The sequence below is a fragment of the Helianthus annuus genome, chromosome 2 (genome assembly GCF_002127325.2).
Source record: "Helianthus annuus cultivar XRQ/B chromosome 2, HanXRQr2.0-SUNRISE, whole genome shotgun sequence".
Classification (NCBI taxonomy): Eukaryota; Viridiplantae; Streptophyta; class Magnoliopsida; order Asterales; family Asteraceae; genus Helianthus; species Helianthus annuus.
The window spans coordinates 85,717,696-85,738,662 of NC_035434.2; the positions used below are offsets into that span (position 1 = coordinate 85,717,696).

Below are 20,967 nucleotides of genomic sequence, written 5' to 3' on the forward strand. Positions count from 1 at the left end.
AGCCGTTTTAGCGGGAGGGAAATACTTATATAGAAATTTTTGGGCTAGTTCATCCCAGGTGTTTACCGATCCAGCTGGGAGGGCGTTAAGCCAAGCTTTTGCTCGGTCTTTTAGTGAGAAAGGAAACATTCGAAGGCGGATGGCGTCATTTGATGCTCCATTGATCCGAAAGGTATCACATATTTCTAAGAAATTAGTAATATGTAGATGGGGATCCTCGTCCGCAAGTCCATGGAAGGTTGCAGAGTTTTGGAGCATTTGTATCAAATGCGGCCGAAGTTTGAATTTATTGGCTTCAACATTCGGTGCATTGATAGCGGCGCCGAGGTTACCTACGGTGGGTCGTAGATAATCCATGAGAGTACGTTGATCCGCCATTGGAAGTGGATTTCCCGAAACCTTCTCTTGGTTTTTGGCTTTTAGTCTTTTTTCTGAGAAAGCGTTCGGGTTCTTCTAGAGGTTCTTTTATATCCTTATTAGAACTGGAGCTCATACACTACTTAGGGGTGGCGTCTGATTCCAAGTCCTGTAATAAAAACAAAAAAGAATGATGGTCAGAAGGTTCACCACGGCCCCGTGCTCAGTGAACACGGCCCGTGGTTGGAGTTACAGTGATTGTTTTCCAGATCCCAGTTACTGGAGAGTTGGACACGGCTCCGTGTTGCACCGACACGGCCCCGTGGTCAGCCTTCTGTAACTTGGAAAACTAAAAACTGCCAGTAACAACGCTGGGCACGGCCCGTGTCCGACCAGGCACGACCCGTGTCCGACCAGGCACGGCCCGTGCTGAGCTCTGCAGAAGCTGAAAAATTAAGAAAATCCTAAAAAAATAAAAAGAAAAAAAATAAAAATATGATTAGGCCGTTGATTCCTAACTTTCTTAAAATCCTTGTGTCCCCGGCAGCGGCGCCAAAAACTTGACGTGCGTTAGGTGTAATATAATTTAGATGTATATTTAAGCCCTTTTTACACTTTTAGCCAAGTTTTAAATTTATAAAACACGATATTTACTAACACTAAACACACATATGGGCAAGTGCACCCATCGTTGACGTAGTATAGTGTTGGTAAGATACCGAGGTCGTCCAAGGACACAAGAGCTTTTAGTACTGGTTTATCCTCAACGTCTAACCAAATCAAAATGTTAGAAAAGATTTTTAAACTAAAAAAATAAAAACTAACTAAATGCTGAAAATAAAATAAAAATAAAAACAGATAGACAAGATGAATCACTTGGATCCGACTTGTGTATTAGTATAACCTTTGATTATTTTCGCACTTTTGCACTTGTTTAAGAGATTATCTTAGTTATTGTAGTAGGCCCCTCTTTTGAAGGCGACGTTACCCTCAACCAAGTAGTTTGAGTCAGCAAGGATACAATCCTAAAGGGTTGGATTATTGAAAGATAATGAATTAAGTTATTAATGCAAATTATGGTAGGCCCCTCTTTTGGAGGTGACGTTACGCTCGACTAAGTAGTCTGAGTCAGCAGGGATACAGTCCTAAATAGCCGGGTTATAGTATTAATAGTAGTTAACTTATGAGGGGGTCAAAGAGTTTGGATCCCCGCCATCCAATACCTATGGGCATTGAAGGAGATCCTACTAAATTTGACCCAGGTCCCTTGCAGGACCTCTAAACGCTGAACAAGGGCAAGACCCTTACCAAACCGTTCCCTTAACCCCCGACCAGGTAGCCAACATACCTCCGTGTAGACCGTGGAGATATGAATGGTGAAAATCTTTTATTTTATATAGACAGTAAAATAATGCCAAGACACCACGGACAAACGATAAAGAAAGATCACCTTCAACATAAGCAACTAGTTATTAAAGTCATTAATAACAAACCAAATAAAAAGTGCAAAAGATTAAAAATAAAAAGTATTATACTAAACACTTGTCTTCACCAAGTGATGTAAGAGACTTAGGCAAACATGGCCTTGATTGTCAAGAACTCTTACGATCAATCTTGGATCCCGAGACGACTCACACACTCTATGATGGACAATGGATGATGGTGGTGGATGATGGTGTTGTGATGGTGGTGGGTGGTGGATGAAGTGTGAGAGAGGTGGTGTGCCAAGGGATGAGTTGAAATGAAACCAAGCACTCCTATTTATAGGCTGAACAGAAGGCTGGGCACGGCCCCGTGTCCGCTGGACACGGCCCCGTGCCTGTCTGACACTCTCTCTTCATTAATTGTAATTCGCAATTACAACTAATGCGCCTGCTGTACTTTCGCCACGCCCCCGTGTTCACTGGGCACGGCCCCGTGGTGGGCAGTAGAAGCTTCTATAGGTTTGTCTTTTCTGCTGCTTCTTGGGCACGGCCCCGTGCTGGCTGAGCACGGGGCGTGTTCAGTCTTCTGCCTTCTCTATTTTGCTTGGGAGGATGCTGTTGAGGGGTCGGGCAATCCACTTATGTTCCTTTTCTTGTATTTATGTTAGATTTAGCTGTCTTTTTGCTTCTTTTGTGAATTTGAGCTCATTTAATCCTGAAAATACAAAAGGAAGACAAAAACACTCTTTTTCCAACATTAGTACTTAAAAAGGGTTAGTTTTATGCCTCATTTGATGTAATTTATATGTTCCATTTAACACACACATCAATGGTTCATAGCCCTAAGGCCCAAAATACATATTTATTTTATAAAAGTGACAAATATCTTCGGTTAGCATCCAGGGTTTATTCTTTAGTCTTCACCGCACCCAAAGTAACCTGTGAACCTGCAGTGAAATGAAATATACTGAATGAGCGAAATGCCCAGTACGGAATACTAGGCTTAACTAGCAAACAAATGACTGAAATGATATCACTGACAAGAAGCACAACACAGCAAAACGTAACATATAACTGAACTGAATCATATCATACGGATGTACCCAAAAGCTAAACAGAGGTGACAGCCACAAAGTCTGTCACATGAGATGGGCGGGTTGGCCTACCCAACATCCATCTCTAGAAACATACCTAGGATATATCCATACGCCACCTAGTTGCTATGTACCACATTTGTACCTAGGGACGCCGTGAACTGATAACTCCGTCACGGGAGGAGCCGGAGAGCTTAGAGTAGCAGATCTCAGACAATCAGAAATAAATTAACACTAACATTAACAGACATATAAGTATCGGAACATGCGATAATGAGCACAATATAATCATAAACTTATCGCATGTTGTCAAGTTGAATGATAATTTTTTAATCGGAGTAAGAAATGAACGGACGGTCAATTGAATCGAGGCTCAAAGACGTTGGAGTTTTCGAGATATATATATATCATATATGGGTAGGAGTTGGCTACCCATATATATATATACATACATATATTATAAATAAGGGTTTGTAGCAAATGAACCATATAACAAAGGGAGAGGGTTAAGGATCCGTACCTTGTTTCTTGATTGTCGTCTTATAATATATAAACTTGTCAAGCGTGTTCGTATAAACCTACATCGTGTCCATATATTTTATAAGGTTGTGCCCATACATAAAAAAGTATATATGTAATTGGTTTGTTTAATTCATCTCTCTAGTTTAAAACCTCAAGGTTGTCTTAAGTAATCATGAATTAGTTTTGCATAGATTAAAAAATAATGTTTAAATAAAATAGAAGTTAATTAAAAATCAATGTTAGTTGCAAGATTTGAACTTGTGACTTAAAGGTTGAAAGAAAAAGGTTTTAACCAATGAGCCACTTTATCATTAATATTACTCTTATAAAATCTGGTTATTTAAACAAGTAATCTGATGTCATTAATTAAAATATAATTCATAAAACATAAAATCTGATAACAAAATATAATGTCACCAGCAAAGTTTGAACCCTAAACCTCTATTTTCTAAGTCCCAAGAATTATCCAGCTAGACTACACCACTTTCTCTTGTATATGTTGAAATCTGATTTATTTAACAAGAATTCTGGTGTGTTTAAATATGATTCTGATGTAATAAAAAGAATGTCTCTTACAAGATTTGAACTCAAGACCTCTAGGTTATAAGTTAGAGCCTTAATCAGTGGACCACTTAGTTATTTATGCTTGATTTACGATTTCTGATGTTTTATATAAGAATTCTGGTGCATTTAACATAAATTCTGATGTTTATATAAAATTCTAATGTTTCATCAGAAATTCTTATATTTTATCAGAAAATCGGATATTGCATCAGATCTCATCAGAAAATCTGATATTGCATCAGATCTGGTGCATTATATCAGAATCTGGTAAAAATATATGTCTCCAGCAGGATTCAAACTTGAGACCTCTGGGTTGTAAACCAGCTGCTGAACCAACTGGGCTATAGGAGCCCTTGTGGACAAACAGCTTCATTATTTATTTATTTACTTACTCAGTTCACTGGTTTATCTTCTTCTTCATAATCTTTTAGAGAAAACTAACATTTACATAATAAATTCTAGATTCCATTTTCATTATAGTTTAACCTTAAAGTATCAAAAATAAAAATTTAGCTTATGGTTACCTTGGTCAAAAACACGTTTCGGTTACGAAAGACGTGGTCAGAAAGTATGTAAGTATCCCCGGAATTAGTATTTTTTTCACCGGAAATGGTTTCGGGTAGTATGTTCTCCAGGTTGAAGCTTCGAGTGGTTTAGTAGAGATAGTTAAGTGGTTTAGTAGGCATAGTGGTGAATGAGAAGTGGTGGTATGGTGTTCGGTTTCGGTTACGGTTACCGGAACCGGGTTTTCTTTTTCTTAGTTAGAGTTGATGGGAAAATGTGTAGTGTTTGAAGGATGTTGAGGATGCTTGGAAAGAGGATCAAACTCTCTATTTATAGAGGGAAATGGAAGTCCTCGTTGATGAAAGTTTCAAATGTCTTCAGAGGAAATAATTCATGCAAATACTATTTTATTCAAAAATAATTCGCATCCACCCAGCAAGTTATCTGCCAATTTCCTTTCTGCATATTTTTCCCACTTGCAAATTATTCTTGCTATTTTATAGTTTTATTTAAATAGAAAGGAAAATTAGTATTATTATCATTATTATTTTTGGTTATTACACTTGTTGTCTTTGAATGCCAGCTGCACATTGCATAGATTACGAACAGTGTCACTGGAAGTATCAAACTTCTTTATGTTCAACTCGTTTTGTTTGTACTTCCCAGTAAGAAGTTCCAGCTCAGCTCTAACAGAGTCGCATTCTAAGGTCTTTACTGTGACTTTGTGTTTATAGTCGTGAACCCAACATTGTTGTTGATTCACGTCTCTATGAAGCTAAGCTATATTCTTCTTAAGTGCATCAATCTTTTCATAGAGAATTTTATTATTCTCTCGAAGACTTATGCACTTTCCCATGGCACTGTTGTAATCAGTGATCAATGCAGAATTTTGTGATCTTAGAAGAGCAACTTTCTTTCTACAGTGCTTAGTACATAAAAAAGAGTTTAGCGTTTCAGAAAGTGATTTCGGTTCTTCTGCTTGGGCCTGGGATGCTGGCTTGGCCACTTCAACGAGATGAGATCCTGTTGATTGTGGGACCTTCACATCAGATGATGCAGCAGCCACAGGTGAAGGTGAGGGAATCTGAGCAGCGTTGGGATCAGTAGCAAGTGGTGAAGTAGCAAAAGCCTTCTGACGGTTAGACATGGATGACGATGTGTTTGCGAGATTCTGACTCCTCTGCTTGTCCTCCTGAACATATTCATTGACTAAAGAAATCACATCTCTTGTTTCCGTTGCACAATGATTGCATGTCCCCATGATAACTGCAACACAAATTTAATAAACGAAAGGTGAAAAAAATAACGAAGCTTGGTCCGACTCAGTTTCGGTTTTGGTTGACTCAGTCAAAGCGAGTCAACTCAGTCAACTCAAGCGAGTTAACTCAGTTGACCCAGTCAACTCAGTCAAGCAGTTCAATTTTTCGACACGAAAGATTTGGTAAAGATACTGACGCATTTATAGTTTCGATGATTATATTTAACAAATGTTTTATTTTCGTGAAATCGAGCTCAAACCGAATAGAATAAATTTAGTTTATGTTTTTATCATTTCTACGAAAATCATATATACTGGTAAATTGATGATTAAATTTTGAAAAATAATGACAACTTGTGTTGTCAGGGGCGTCCAAAAACAGAGGAAACTCTGCCCGTTTTACAAGAAAATCCGTAAAACGAAACACGTTTTAATATAAAAACATAACCGATCGACTACAAACGACTTTTATAGAATTAAATACAAGTGTATAATATTTTCGATAACACTTTACAACATCACGAAAACGATGATTCGGATATTATTTTCGACAATTATTTTATTAAATAAAACGTGATATAATATTTTCATTTCTTTTATTATTTTCGACAATTCTTTCAAGTATCAAACAACACGAATTCTTTTATAAAATAAATAGAGTTTATATATTTATTTCAATTATCGAACAGCACAAATTCGTTTTATAAAATAAATATAGTTCATATATTTATTTCAAATATCGTTCAACTTTAGTCCTTTTATAAAAATAAATATAGTTACATATTTATTTTCAAACATCAAAAGATCGACGATTCTTTTATTAAATAAATATAACTATTATATTTATTTTAAACGACCACAACATGAACACCATATAAAATAAATATAACTTTCTATATTTATTTCAAACGCCTAAACGGCATTATATCTATATTTTGATACTAATCATACGAGACGCGACACATTACGGGTTTGTTATATATTACTTTCATGTTAATATTCTTTACATAAACGTACGATTTCTCGAAGACGACTAACGCGACTATAACGATATATTTATATAAGTATTTATATATTTGAAATTTCTCGAAAACTAAGTCTTTCAAAGACTTATTAATTGTTACCGACAATAAACGAACTAAATAAATATAACTTAATCGTTTTCATTAAGTTAACAACTTACCGTCGAATCGTTCGGTTAATGATTCAGTAGAGCTCGGTGACACGCAGTTTAGTTACCGTTTTTACTTAGAGACTTATAAGATATTCCCTGTTAGGAATACCGTAGAATGAACGCTAGTGAATCACGTCTTGGAAACGACTCCACAGAATCATAATTAGCTAGCTTTGCGCATGGAAATCCATGTGAGTTCATACCCCACCTTTTTACTGTTTTACATTTTTATAAATGTTTTCAGGGTGGAAATACATGCACATTTTGCAAAATCACACAATGTTTTCAATAAACAACAATTTCATATTTCTAAACCATGTTACAAACAGGTTTTAACTCACATAAATGATTTGTGACTTTCATTAAACTCAATTGGTTTACGAACGGTTTATACTAAAATGCCAGTTTTTCACACAAATGTTTTTTCAAAACGTGCAAACAAACGTTTTCAAGTTTTCTAAACTTAGGTGAAAATACATGTACAAATGGTATGTTAAAACAAAGGAATGATACAGAGATCACATCACAAATAGGGTATACGTAAGCACCATTAATCTAGTTTAGACCGAAAGAGCAAGGGTTAGATCTAACAGGTCCGGGCAGCCTCACTCTCTTGGCAACACATAGCCATGGAGTGCTTTGGGTCACAGTCGTAGGGTAAACGGTGTTAAAAGTTGCCTAGGTTTGGATGCTTCCTATGTCGTCACATATGTTAATGTCGTAGCTAAACATTAGTGATCTGATTTCCTTACATATACAGCTCACGAACTTACATTTTACAGTTTACAACTCACATTTACATACCATGTTTTTATACAAATACAACTTATCAAATTATGCATGCATGTTGTCAATGTCAGGTGTGGGCATTGACGGTTACACAAATTTTACAAACACAAAAGTTTACAAATACAAAGTTTTCATATAACATGCCAAGAAAACGATTTTTATTTCGTTTTCTCAAACATTATTTTAAAAACCGGTTATTCACAAAGATTTAATTCAAATCTTTTACAAACAAACTATGAACTCGCTCAAATTTATATTGATTTTTCACATGTTTCTTTCTCGGGTTACTTTTTTCAAATTATGGCGCGGTTGGAATAGGAGAACCATGTGGAGTCGAGTACTTAGTGGCGTTCATTCTCTAGAAGTCTTAGCTTTATCTGCTTCCGTTGTGCAATGAAGGTACCAGTCCAGTCACGCCAAGCTTTGATATTTCGAGGTGTGACACCAGGAGGTAACCACAACAGGCCACCTCCGGGAAATAATGTTAAGCCTCATGTTAGCGTCCATGAATGGCTTGCACACTTCCAAATGCAATAGCTGAAATCATTTAGTACTGCTACTACACCAGTTGAGGCAGAAAACTGGATCACTCATATTGAGAAATTGTTTGAAGTGTTGGGTGTTGATGATGTGTTCAAAGTTAGGCTTGCTACTTATAAACTCGGGGACGATGCTCATAGGTGGTGGAAGATTTTGAAAAATTCTCGTGGAGGAGATAATTATGCATCTAAACTCTCATGGGATGAGTTTCGCACATTGTTTTATCAGCGGTATTTCACTGATGCCGATCGTAGTGAATATCTGAGAGAGTATTCATCCATCATGCAGAGAAATGATGAGCCTATCATGGAATTTAAGAACCGTTTTTGTCGCTTGGTTAGTTTTCTATAGCCATATGTGACCGGGATAGGAAGTTTATCCTGAATCTTCGTTTCAATTACATTAACGAGATTATATATGCAGTTAAGAACTTGGATAATGATAAGAAGCATGGTCAGAAGGTGTTTGATGATAACCGCAAGCGCCCAAGGGAAAATAATCAGGATCGCTCTTTTTTTTTTGCGTTGAAAACGGTCAGTCCTTGGCACCCCGAGACTGTAAACACCGCTCTGATAAGAATTTCAACAATCAGTCACGAAATGGGGGGAAACCGAAATCTAAATCATAGGCTAGCACAGAACCAGACACAACAGAATCAGGCCCCCATTAGAGCACAACCACCAAATCAGCAGAATCCGCAACCGAATCGTGACCCTCCTTGTGCCACTTGCGGGAAACCTCACAAAGGTATTTGTCGTCGAGCTGAAGGCCTTTGTTTCAAACGTGGAGACGCAGGACACATGAGTAAAGCTTGCCCTTAGAGCCAATACCGGGGGTAATGCTAGACCTGTTGTGGGAGGGTGTGTTTTTGCGCTGACAACTGATGATGCAGCAAATGCCCCAGGTACGGTTTCCGGTTATTTAAGCATTGGTGAACGTGATATCTATGCATTGTTTGATACTGGTGCAACACATTCTGTGGTATCTCTCTTGTTAGTTAAGCACTTGATGATTATGCCTACTACTTTAGAGTATCCTTTAGTGATATCTACTCCCTTAAGAAATGCTACTGCCATCTCTGATGTTTTCGAGATTGTCCGATCCAAATCGAGTCCATTATCCGTACCGCAAATTTATATCCCATTCAGATGAATGACTTCAATGTTATTCTTGGCATGGATTGGCTTTTTCGCCATAACGTCTCGATTGAATGTCAGACTCGCCGCATTCTTTTTGGAAATCCTCAGCGTCTTGAACTAATTTATCAAGGGTCTCAACCTCGTAAGCCTTTGAAAATAATCTATGCATTTAAGGCACAAAAGTTTCTTTCACACGGGTGTGTATCATTCTTGGCTTCGATAAAAGCTACGTCGTCAAATGAGCCTAACATCTCCAATACCCAATTGTCTGTGAGTTTCCAGATGTTTTTCCTGAAGAGTTGCATGGACTTCCACCGGATGTATTTCCAATTGTTACTTCAATATCATTTCGTCTTTCTTTCTTTTCATCCATCCTTACTTGTACTATTGTTCTTTCCATTACTGAGCAATTCTTTGGCTCAGTCGTAGTTTTCTTTCTTGTGTTTTTCTTGTCTTGTTTACAAGTAATCAGGGATAATATGGGGAATCAGTAATCAGAGAATAAGAGAATAACGGATGTTCAAGAGTATTCAAAGACTTTATTTTTTTAAATCATGTACTTTTAAATGAACTTAAGACTTGTATGACACCTTGAATCCTGTCTTATATTAAGTGGATGTTTTTTGGTTATGATATTTGTAATAGTGACGCTTCGACCTGCATTGGGTTGGGGTGTTGCACTATTTTGTGCATCTCTAGTTACAAGTTATTTTTCATAGTTAATAATAATGAATAGAACGTGTCTTCTCGTATTAAGTTTCCACACTAGAAACCAAAATTGCTTTGTTTTAATCGGTTAGAGAGCAACTAATGAATGGCCATAACATAATGAGACAAAAGCTACATTATAATAATCGGTGTACCTGTGCTAGCACTAGCAATGTAGTTTGCCTGACAAATCTGAGATTGGTTTCATAATTTTACTAAGCTGTGTAAGAAAAGACAAACCTTCTCCCCTACTGGATTCGAATTTGTGTTTTGGACCACAGTTACCAACAAGAAAAAGCCAGCACACAGACTAAAAATTCCTGATTTGTAGTCAAACCAGTTTTTTCTTCATGTTTAATATCAAGTGCTTCTATTTTCATAATTCAAATTCAAAACATTAATCAAAACCGATATGGAAACTGAACAAAAACAATAACGGAGACACAACATAGCTATGGAATGTGTGTTCATATTCTAATCTTCCTTGTCAGCATGCAATCGCGCAGTTTCTCTGTTATCAGCAACGGAAGTTGAAGCATCCGAAGATTCTTCTTTTCCAATAGTTGCAATAAGAAACATAACAGCAACCAAGAAGACGAGGATATAGACAGTTCTCATGCCAACAAGTGAAGAAAGATACCCTACAAATGAAGCCCCCAACGCCTTCTCTATTACTTTCCCTTCTCTGTATCTTTCAAGGAATAGTGTGATTTGGGATCCTTGATCCTCCCTGTCAATGCTCTCAGAATCAATAACCTGATAACAAATTAACACATCAGTCAATGGGTGCTTTTACCATGGGTTGAACTATGTTGTCAAAGACGCAAGGCTCACTTTAGGCCTCGCCCGGAGCCTAGTCGCAAGACGCAAAAAAGAGCGAGGCGCAATTGATTCCAGGCTTGTTTAGGAGTTCAAACAATTTTTGGCAAAACTTGGCCAGAAAAGGCGCCTGATCGCCTAAATCTGCGCCTTTCCACGCCCAACGCTTTCCCTGTGCCGCTGCGCTTATGCGCCTAGTTCGCTTTTGACAACACTTGTATAAACTTTTTATGAATAAGTATTTATATAATAATGATTACAGAAATCTTACTACCATAATCAATCTTTTTATATGAAATGCTTTTGTGGGTTGTATGTATTAGACATAGACTTTGACTGATTTTTCAACCCACTCCCCCTTTACCTAATTTTGTTTATATCCTTCCCATTTACCTGTTTGAGATTAAAAAAAAAAAAAACACAACTCAGACCGACTCATTTTATAACAAAAGTGGGTTGAAATTGCCACATCTATATTCTTCAAATTCAATCATCATGGACTATATTCATTGGCATTCATAGAACATAGCGATATGAAAATCAATATACACAAGAATAGGACAGTTATGCCACTTCATTAATAAAAAGTAAAATAATAAGTAGCCGTAGAAATTTCGATTCATTTACTTATAAATGGGCTGATTTGGGTTGTGATAAATCTCAAGCTATACCCCAAATAAAAAGTTGATATAAAAGAAAACGGGTCAAACCAGTTATAAGTCTCCCAAAGTTTTGTTTAAAGAGTTAGATTATTATTGTAACAAAATCTATTTGTAATTTTTATTGTAACAAAATCTATTTGTAATTTTAATTGCTTATCATATCTTTAAGAAAAAAATGAAGTGTTTGCGGGTGAACTTCAGCCGGATTAAAAAATAGCATGTTGTTTATCATATTTTTAAAAAATTGCTTATCATATTTTTAAGAAAAAAAAAATGAAGTCTGGGATAGAGGTAAGGCTTGTCTACCTCTCACCCTCCCCAAACCCTACCAATAGCTTCAGTATAGGTGGAACAGGTAGAAAAGTTGCCAAAGTATATATCAAAATCTAAACCCACAAAATTGGTGTAATCAACCCGTTTGGAATAGTTATTCAACCCGCCCATTTTTCCACCTCTAGTGCAAATAAAAGAGACCTTAAAACTTACCGAAAAAAAGACTTCATTTCCATCCCAAACGACCATCTTGGGCAATGTTGTTTTCCTCCCGACTTCAAAAGCCTCAGCAAAATCTTTCCACTGGTTATAACCCACATAGGCAAATACAAAATCACGGTTTGCAGATGCAGCAGCCCTCAATAACTTGATTAATCCCTTGGATTCATAATCTGTCTCATCCTCCACAATTGTCAACACAATTTTCCTTTTATCATCTTTCAAAAGCTTTAGATTGTCTCCGGTCATTGGTAGGGTCAATGGCAATAGACTCTGTTGAATAAATTCTTCCAAAAAGTTATCTTCAAACGGACCATAGAAGATGCTCTGCTCATTGAAATTTGGATGAAGAGCTAACAAAGCAGGCGCCTTATCGAAATCATATAAAGCCATCATATTTTCTGAGAAATCTTTTGCCACAGCAAACCATGCATTTTTCTTGTATTTAATTGCCAAATTTGATATTGCTGACTCATCCAAACCAAATCCTATGAATATAGGAAAAAACGTCCCAGCTGCTTCAACAAACTCAGTAATACCAGAATCCGATTCAACAACAGTAACATCAGGAGCAACAAACTTCCTCAGGTACAGAACCAGTTTGTCTGATTTTCTTGGCCCGTTATAATCTGTGGGAACTCCATGCATGAAAACCTTCAACGTCGGGAAACCACTGTTTCATAACAGATGCATAATATATCTTCTACTAATATTATGTTTGTTCAAAGATGTAATGAAGGCATGAAACGTACTCAATTTTATATTTTGAAGCAATACGGGAATATTTATCAGCATCAATTTTTGCGATCACTACAGGTGTCTTCAATCCCGAAAGTATAGGAGCTGCTTTATCCAACTGAAAGAAAAAAAAAAATTTAAAACTGCTTTCAGCACAACACTAATGCCGGAGGGTGTGGGGGCGCCACCCAGGCCAGATCATCATCTATAGCGCCCCTAGGCGCTATACCTCCACACCGAGCGAGTTATGAGGAGGCGCTATAGCAAGGGCTCCATGGTGGTAACGGGAGGAAATTGAGGGGATCGAGGCGTGTTGGTCAAATTTGACCGTTTGGCAACGTTCGATTAAAAAAAAAAAACTTTTTAATTCAAATATAAATATAAACCTATCTCAAACTAAATAACACACCAATCAAAACTAAAACTCACACCAATCCCAACTAAAACACACACCAATCACAACTAAAAAATGTCATCCGATTCTTCGAGCTCTTCATCCGACGGTGTTCTTGACGATATGGTTATCGCAATTACGCAGGAGGCGATTAATTATTTGCGAGAAGAAGCCCAATCCTCTACATCGCGTACCAGACAACCGCCTCTTGAACGGGATCGGTTAGGTGCTCATGAACGTCTAGTGCAAGATTATTTTTGTGAAAATCCGTAAATGATGTGTATACCAATAAATAATGTCACAAAACATCAGATTTTTCATTTCAGAGATTACAGAATGAGTATAAGCAGCCACGCTGTATTTGTGGTTTTTTGGAAAGAAAAAAAAACATCATATTCCAAAAAAGCTTGATTCACATGAATGATTCTGTAACATCCCAGATTTTCTAGTACATCAAGTCTTGTATTATAATAATAATAATCTCCTTTTTCTGAATAAGATTATTTAGGTCTCTGAACAAGATGATTATATTTACTGAGGGACACTAAAAAAGTGGGGAACAGCGGGGAACCGACTCAAACGAACTCCGATTGGACTCATTCCAGCGGCGTTGGAACCGGCTCGTCGAACCCTAACTAGGATCTCTTAACCCTAAACCCTAACTCCTAAACTCTAAACCCTAAACATAGTCACATGGTTCGTGGTACGCTCGGGTACGGGAACGTAAAACGGGATCGCAATTCGCTAGTTCCCTAAAATTCGGTACGAGGAGGGGTAGGCTCATTTCGGATCGCTTCGGTACGATGTACCATATAATGTGGCACGATTACAACATAAAGAAGCACGAAAATTCTTTAATACATTCAATGTACAACTAACCAAGCTATATGTACAATAAATAAACTCAAAAAAGAAGAAAATAAACAAATTAGAAAATATTAGGGTCAAATTTGACCAAAACTGTAACATTAAGGATTAAACTGTAACATAAAGGAAATAATGGGATGTATTGTAAACCCTAAAAAAACAACTGCCGTTACTTTCATCGTCTTCCTCATTCCACCTTTTGGTTTTCTTTCCAAATACAATGGTTCAACATTTCAATAAAAAATCAGAATTGCGAATTGAGAATGGGAATGAGGGAGATCGGAAGTCAAAATACTCAAGAAACGTGTTTTGCAAATTAGGAATTCGTGATTCCTATATCAACAGGTATGACTCAATTAATTGTTTGGAATGCTAATTTCACTTTCGAATTCGCGATTTGGAGCGTTCCCGGAACGCGTTCGTACCGCTAATCGGTACGCTCGAACCGGATCGTAGATCGTGGCCTATTGAGCGATTTATGTGACTATGACCCTAAAGCTAAAAAATAAGGCTAAAACATAGGTTAACCGTAAAATCTAAACTATAAACCCTAAATGCTAAACCTAAAGTTAAACCCTAAAGCTAAACCCTAAACCTAAACCCTAAACCCTAAAGTTAAACTCTAGAAGCCAAACCCTAATATATTTAGGGTTTAGGGGTTGTGATTTAGGGTTTAGGGTTAAGAGATCCTATGGTTCGACGAGCCGGTTCCAACGCCACTGTCAATTCCCCACTATTCCCCACTTTTTTAATGTACCCCAATGATAACTATTCTTTACAATAGATAGATAGATAGTAGTTTGGTTTGGGTAAAACATATGAATTCAAAAAAAGTAAGGGAAGAAAAGAAACATACATACTCGTTATTGTTAAACAACTGAATTGAATTGAATTACCTCGGGAGAAAGACGGTTGCAATGGGCACACCAGGGAGCATAGAAATCAACGAAGATGAAATCGAAGGAAGAAATAGCGGAATCGAAGTTGGATTCATCAAGCTCCAACACCTTCCCCTCATGGCAACGGATCATCATAGGCCACCACACGATGCAAACTATTAACAACAGCAACAGCAACAGGACACCACACATCTTCCTTCCTTCCTTCCTTGATCTATCTATCTCCAGGCAGGCAGGGTTTTTATTTGATCTCTCTCAACTCAACTCAGGCACTCATCTCTCAATATTTCATGATTTGGGAAACCACGATGCCCTTTTCATTATCATCCCACTAGTCTCTTCATATATATATTAAAGAAGGTTTTAGACAAATTTGACTGATTAGTCTAAAAAAATCACCTGAATCATTGAGTTTTATAAATCTTTACCAAATCTCTAACAGCATTCACATTCATTCCATCATTTTCTGTGTGCCGGGTTTTTATAATATAAAGAGTATAAAAAATGGTTGTGAGTAAAGATTCAATCATATTTTGTGTGTAGAGTTTTTATAATACAAAGAGTATAAAAAGTGGTTGTGAGTAAAGAAAAAAGAGTGCAACCTGTAATGCATATTTTCTCCCCTTGATACTTTTAGATCAGGTTTGTTGCCTCGTTAAAAACTTTACTAAGAAAACCCAAATGGGACAAAACTTAGTAAGGGAAAAGAGTGCAACTTGAATAAGTCTTCCCCTCATTTTAACATGTCTACTTTAAGTGACGTGTGTCCATCTTCTTTGAAAGTTGATCAAATCCTTTGTAGTCAATGATTTGTCGCACGATCCGTTAATGTGCAGTCATTTATGTAGAGCAATGTTGTATAATCATCTAACGAGACTTTAGGTGCCTCCTTCCAAAAAAACCATATGTCAACGACTGTGTTTAGTTACATTCCTGCATCTACAAGACTAACCAAACTTGTTTTGATGGGTTAGTAAATATAATCAAATATCGTTTATACCTGAAATATTTCGTTAAACTCATTCCAATGTCTCTTCGCTTGACAAAGGTTATATCATGACAATAAGCTCAAATGAAAGATATTATAACCATACATAGCTAGCAAAACATTTTTTAGTGCACACAGGCATTTAACGATGGTACTTCTAGAATGAGAATCTCTACTTTGTTAGGAGATGATAATAAGCATTTCTTATAACAAATGACTTAACAACCTTTAACATACTTTAAGATTCAACTATGTACATACTAAAATATCCCAACATCATCTTCTAGATGTACTTGAGGATTGATAAAATATAATATATACTCGAACTACAATTCGAGTAATAATTACATTGTGCCAATGTCATTAAAAAATCCCCCCTCTAAAAGCTCGACAGTTTCTCTCGATGATGCCTAAACATCATCATTGTAAACTGCGATTATAATGAACTTTTAAAAATAGAATGTTGATAGAACATGGCTAATTTAATCACACTTATATCCCTCTTTATCTGAATATCTCAAGTTGTACAACACTCGTCTCGACTATTTAGTCCATACGTATTTTGTCAACTTCATATAATACGTTCTTGAGGTTTTGACACCATTAATGCTTCTAGCATTATCAATCCATGATGGAATTCTTTCCATCTTATCCAAATATACAAGTGTTTTCACTCTTTAGAAGTTTTGCTACATAAATTTGCCCATTTAACACATAGATATATATATATATCATGTGCAAAAATGTCATGAACACTTGCTTTTATCTCCAAAATCCATATTGTACCATGCATGTACATTATTTATTGAGATATCACAATCATCGGGTACAAGTTTTCTATGTATGTTTCTTGGTGCACAAGTATTACATCTTTAAGATGTTTCAATTAACCTTTTTAAGCACTCAATTGCTTTAGAAACTCATCAGGAGTTCCAATTATATCCAACATTTAAAATAATCATAACCTATTCAAATCCGAATATGTATAAATGATCATATTGTTCTCGAGAACTTACTTTACATGACTTACATAATTTAATCCTTCAGGACTTTCATGTAAATTTTCAATATCAAGTGATACATAACATTCATAAGACGAATATCAATTCTCTCTTTATATAACCAGACTAATAAAATATTGGAAAGTCAATACATCCACCACTGGAGAATACGTCTCCTCATAATCAATCATAGGTCTTTGCGAAAATTCTTATGGCACCAATTTTTCTTTATATCACTCAATTTGATTTTCACATAATTCGCATAAAAGACCCGTTTATATCCAACATATTTTACAACTTCAGTTGTATGGACTGTTGGTCCAAATACTTTCCATATCATTAGAGAATTCAACTTTGCCTTATTTGTGTCTTTCCATTTTGGCCAATCATTTCTGTGTTTACGTTCATAGGCAGATCTCAAATCTTGATCCTCATCATTTAATCATTTCAAGCGCTACATTATATACAAAGTATAACAACGTCGATTTTTATTTCGATTCCATACATATCTTAGACATGATACAACTTATTGAGATCTCTTTATTTTCAGGTACATGTGGTTCTTCTGGAACCATCATGTCTAATGTCTCTTTAGGATACCCTCTTCCTATAACCTCGACTTGACCATCTTCATTACTTTCTCCAATTTTCGAGGAATTTTATTCTTGGAATCGACTAGTCTACCACGCTTCAAGCATGCTATAGACTCATCACCAATACATGGTTGTACTTTAGGACTAATCTTGATTGGAGCATTAGCAGTTGGTATATGTGACTTAGCTAGTCAGAGTATTTAGGTCAGTGAGTATGTCTGGTAACTGATTGTTAATCTTTGTGCATGAATTATCCTTTAAAGTTTTGGTTCACATCATTTAATTTGAGGATCAATGATAATTCATGTGTGTCAGTTCTTTCTCCAACTGCCTTTAATCTCTCCCTTATGTTGGGAATGTTGATCCATTAAAGTGGATATCAATTTGAGCTGTAAATAAACCCATCTTTAATGGTTCACTATATTTAACCATAGATAGTTGTCATACCCAACATGTATTTCCTTTTCTCCTTTAAGATCCCATATCTGCGTTGTGGTGGATCATTAAAAATATATATATCACACAACCAAAAACATTAGATGGGAAATATTTGGTTCCTGACCAAAAACCAACTGTCATAGGGAGGAAGTCTTATAACTTTTGTTGGCTTGATGTGAAATAATGTTGTACATTTAAAATCACATGTAGCTAAATACAAATATGAATGTTTCTCTTACGATCATTTGGCTTTGTAACCAATTGCAAATGTTTAGTGATTGTCTCAACAAAGCACTTCGTGCCTAAACATGTACATTAAGTGCAATACTTATTCCAATGATCATTAATGACTCGGGAAATAAATATATGTAATCTGGAATATTGTGCTTGTTATCCCATTAGCTAGCTATAAGTCACACAAACTTCAAGGTGTAAATTTGATAACCATTTAGACAATGCATCGATTTAAAACACTAAATGGTATCATGTTGGGATATGCATATCCCTTAATCACTTCCAGAATATTTAGGGTTAATTGATAAATACATAATTTCCATTAAGAGCAAACAATACATGCTATCAGCTAGAAGAATCTTCAAGTTCTTCATTATGTTTCACATCATCATTGACTCGGTGTGGTCTAACCGATCATGCCAATAAAGTAAATAATCATGATCCACAAACTTCTGGTTTATGATCGTATATGTATTACTTGCACTTATGCTAGTACAAGACGTAAGACATGAGATTATGTATATCATTTAAAACTTAATGTTATATCACCGTCATTACTTCCACATATCATTCTAATATCATCACTCTCTTATTTTGCCACTTGTGGGGGTCAATCTCATTATTAACTTGGCTATTGTTATAATTTCTAATGGTCGATCTCATTATTACAATAACCATCATTGCAATTTTCTCAATTATGTCCATGATCAGGATATTTTTAATGATCGTTATATAATCACATTCGCTTCAGGGGATGGAGTAAAACCAACCAAGTTTCATGGTTTTCATTAGTTTTTGGACATACGAATATAAAGTCACTATAAAACATTGCATACTCTTATTATGATATTGCTACTTCAGGAGCATATCTAAGATGTGACAAATGAAAATTGTTATATCTGATTTTCAATGTAAATAATCTTCTCTTTACATAACACCAATTGAGAAGTAATTAAATACCTGAGTCATATAAGAGTTGTCAGTCCAACATCCTTCGACCTTTTATAATTTGATAATGAGATTTGTGGAGTATGACAGTTTAGGTAGGCGTTGTATCTAAGAGTATTTATAATCATTGCTAAACCACAATTTGGTTTAATTGTTTTATGCAATATCATCTATGATACCATATAAAATACAATGTATACCATAAAGCCAAATTATTCAAAATAAAACACTATAATATGTCACCATTTAAAATAAATTATAATAAAAATCAATGAAATAAGATATTCTCTTTATTTTTTATCAATAATAAGCATTACCAATCACAATCACAAATATATCTCATCACTCGATTATAAAACATAAAGAAATATCTCTATGAAATCCATAACGTTTAATAACATTTAATCAAATAAGTTTCTTTTCTTTAATTATGATAAAAATTTAGAGTATCCATATTTTCAATAAACCATCCATGATAAAGTTTAGCACACCTTCTATGTTTCAAATAAACAATGTTATTAGTGATAAGAAATTCCATACTCTCATTAATTCTTGTTAGTTTTCAATTTTATCATGAAAGCAAAACACACATATAATATAGATTAAACCCATAAAACTTGGTGGATCCATGCAAAAGAATCTTTAAATAGGCAGAACAAAAACAAAATAATTAAATTCAACCAAACATATTGTTTCTCATATTCATATTTCATGTAAACAAACAATGACCGGTATTTGTAAACAATCAATATATTTTTGTAGGTATTATTTTCCTACCATTTTCAATTACCATAATTAGAAATATAAAAACTATACCTTCCATATCCATATATAGATGATATACATGAAACTAAGATCACAATGAATAAACGTCATACAAGCTTAGATATTAAGAATTGTGTATACTAAAAAAATAACAGTTAAATATTAAAATTTGTGTATATTAAGAAAGCAATATCTCTTAACTTATACATAATTCTTATCATAAATACATACATCTAAACACATATATGCACTATATGACCCAAAAGTCTTACCCATTTAAATTTCAAAATTCTTTTACATGTTGGAATCTCACACCCAAATCTAAGTTTTTCATTAATAAAGTATTTAGTCGTTTCATTATTTCTAGATGCATAATACTTATAAGAAATTGCATGCCACAAAATTAAAACTCTCCTTAATAAACAATAGTCTTTAGGCAATTATAACGAACTCTATCATAAAGAGATCTAGTTTATTTATCTAAAATAACATTTTATATATTTTCCAAACTTATGCGAATTTTATCCATCTTAAATACCAAAAGTATAATTATGAAAACCTTGAAAATATTATTTTTTAATAAAAGAAAAGAAAACTGCTGATTTTCACAAAATATACATGTATGATATAATCACACTTTAAACAAGTAAACACACAACATAAAATTAGTAGTATTTATAACTAAAATAACAAATTTTCTTCTCAATAGAAAAGAGGGCAATCGGTGGCTAAAATCCCTATTTTTCAATTCTTTATTAGAATATAATATAATTTGATATTTTAGTGTCTTAGTCAACAATCAAACACCAATATTCATTTGTGCAATCTGTATAAGAAAGTGAATTAGAAAAACAAACTAACATGACTACTCAAAATAGCCGATAATAATAAGATAGAAATTGATAGGTTAATTACTCCTAAAAGATACCAACCTGGACGTGTATTTTCTTTAAATATTATTAAACGATACCATTACAAAATCATGATATTTATATGCTATCCTAATTTTAGAATAAACAATACGTTAAGAAAAAGAAAATTATGTTTCAAAGGCCA

The 20,967-nt window shown here is 35.1% G+C and overlaps 1 protein-coding gene across 1 annotated transcript; it reads right to left on the reverse strand.

Moving 5' to 3' along the window:
* Nucleotides 1–10,354: 10,354 nt before the first annotated feature.
* LOC110918870 (protein disulfide-isomerase 5-2) lies at nucleotides 10,355–15,326 on the reverse strand. The gene is made up of 4 exons (XM_022163153.2): nucleotides 14,942–15,326; nucleotides 12,799–12,902; nucleotides 12,041–12,719; nucleotides 10,355–10,829 (listed from the first exon to the last, which is right to left on the reverse strand). The coding sequence occupies exons 1-4, from the start codon at nucleotides 15,134–15,136 to the stop codon at nucleotides 10,548–10,550; spliced, it is 1,260 nt and encodes a 419-aa protein (XP_022018845.1). The 5' UTR covers nucleotides 15,137–15,326; the 3' UTR covers nucleotides 10,355–10,547.
* Between the last annotated feature and the right edge of the window lie 5,641 nt (nucleotides 15,327–20,967).

Bases quoted from the DNA above. Each gene is read 5' to 3' on its own strand.
- LOC110918870 (XM_022163153.2), bottom strand. From the start codon at position 15,136: ATGTGTGGTGTCCTGTTGCTGTTGCTGTTGTTAATAGTTTGCATCGTG. The intron at 12,720-12,798 runs GTACGTTTCATG...GTTATGAAACAG, and splicing joins GCTTCAAAATATAAAATTGA to TGGTTTCCCGACGTTGAAGG. The intron at 10,830-12,040 runs GTAAGTTTTAAG...ATTTGTTATCAG, and splicing joins GAAATGAAGTCTTTTTTTCG to GTTATTGATTCTGAGAGCAT.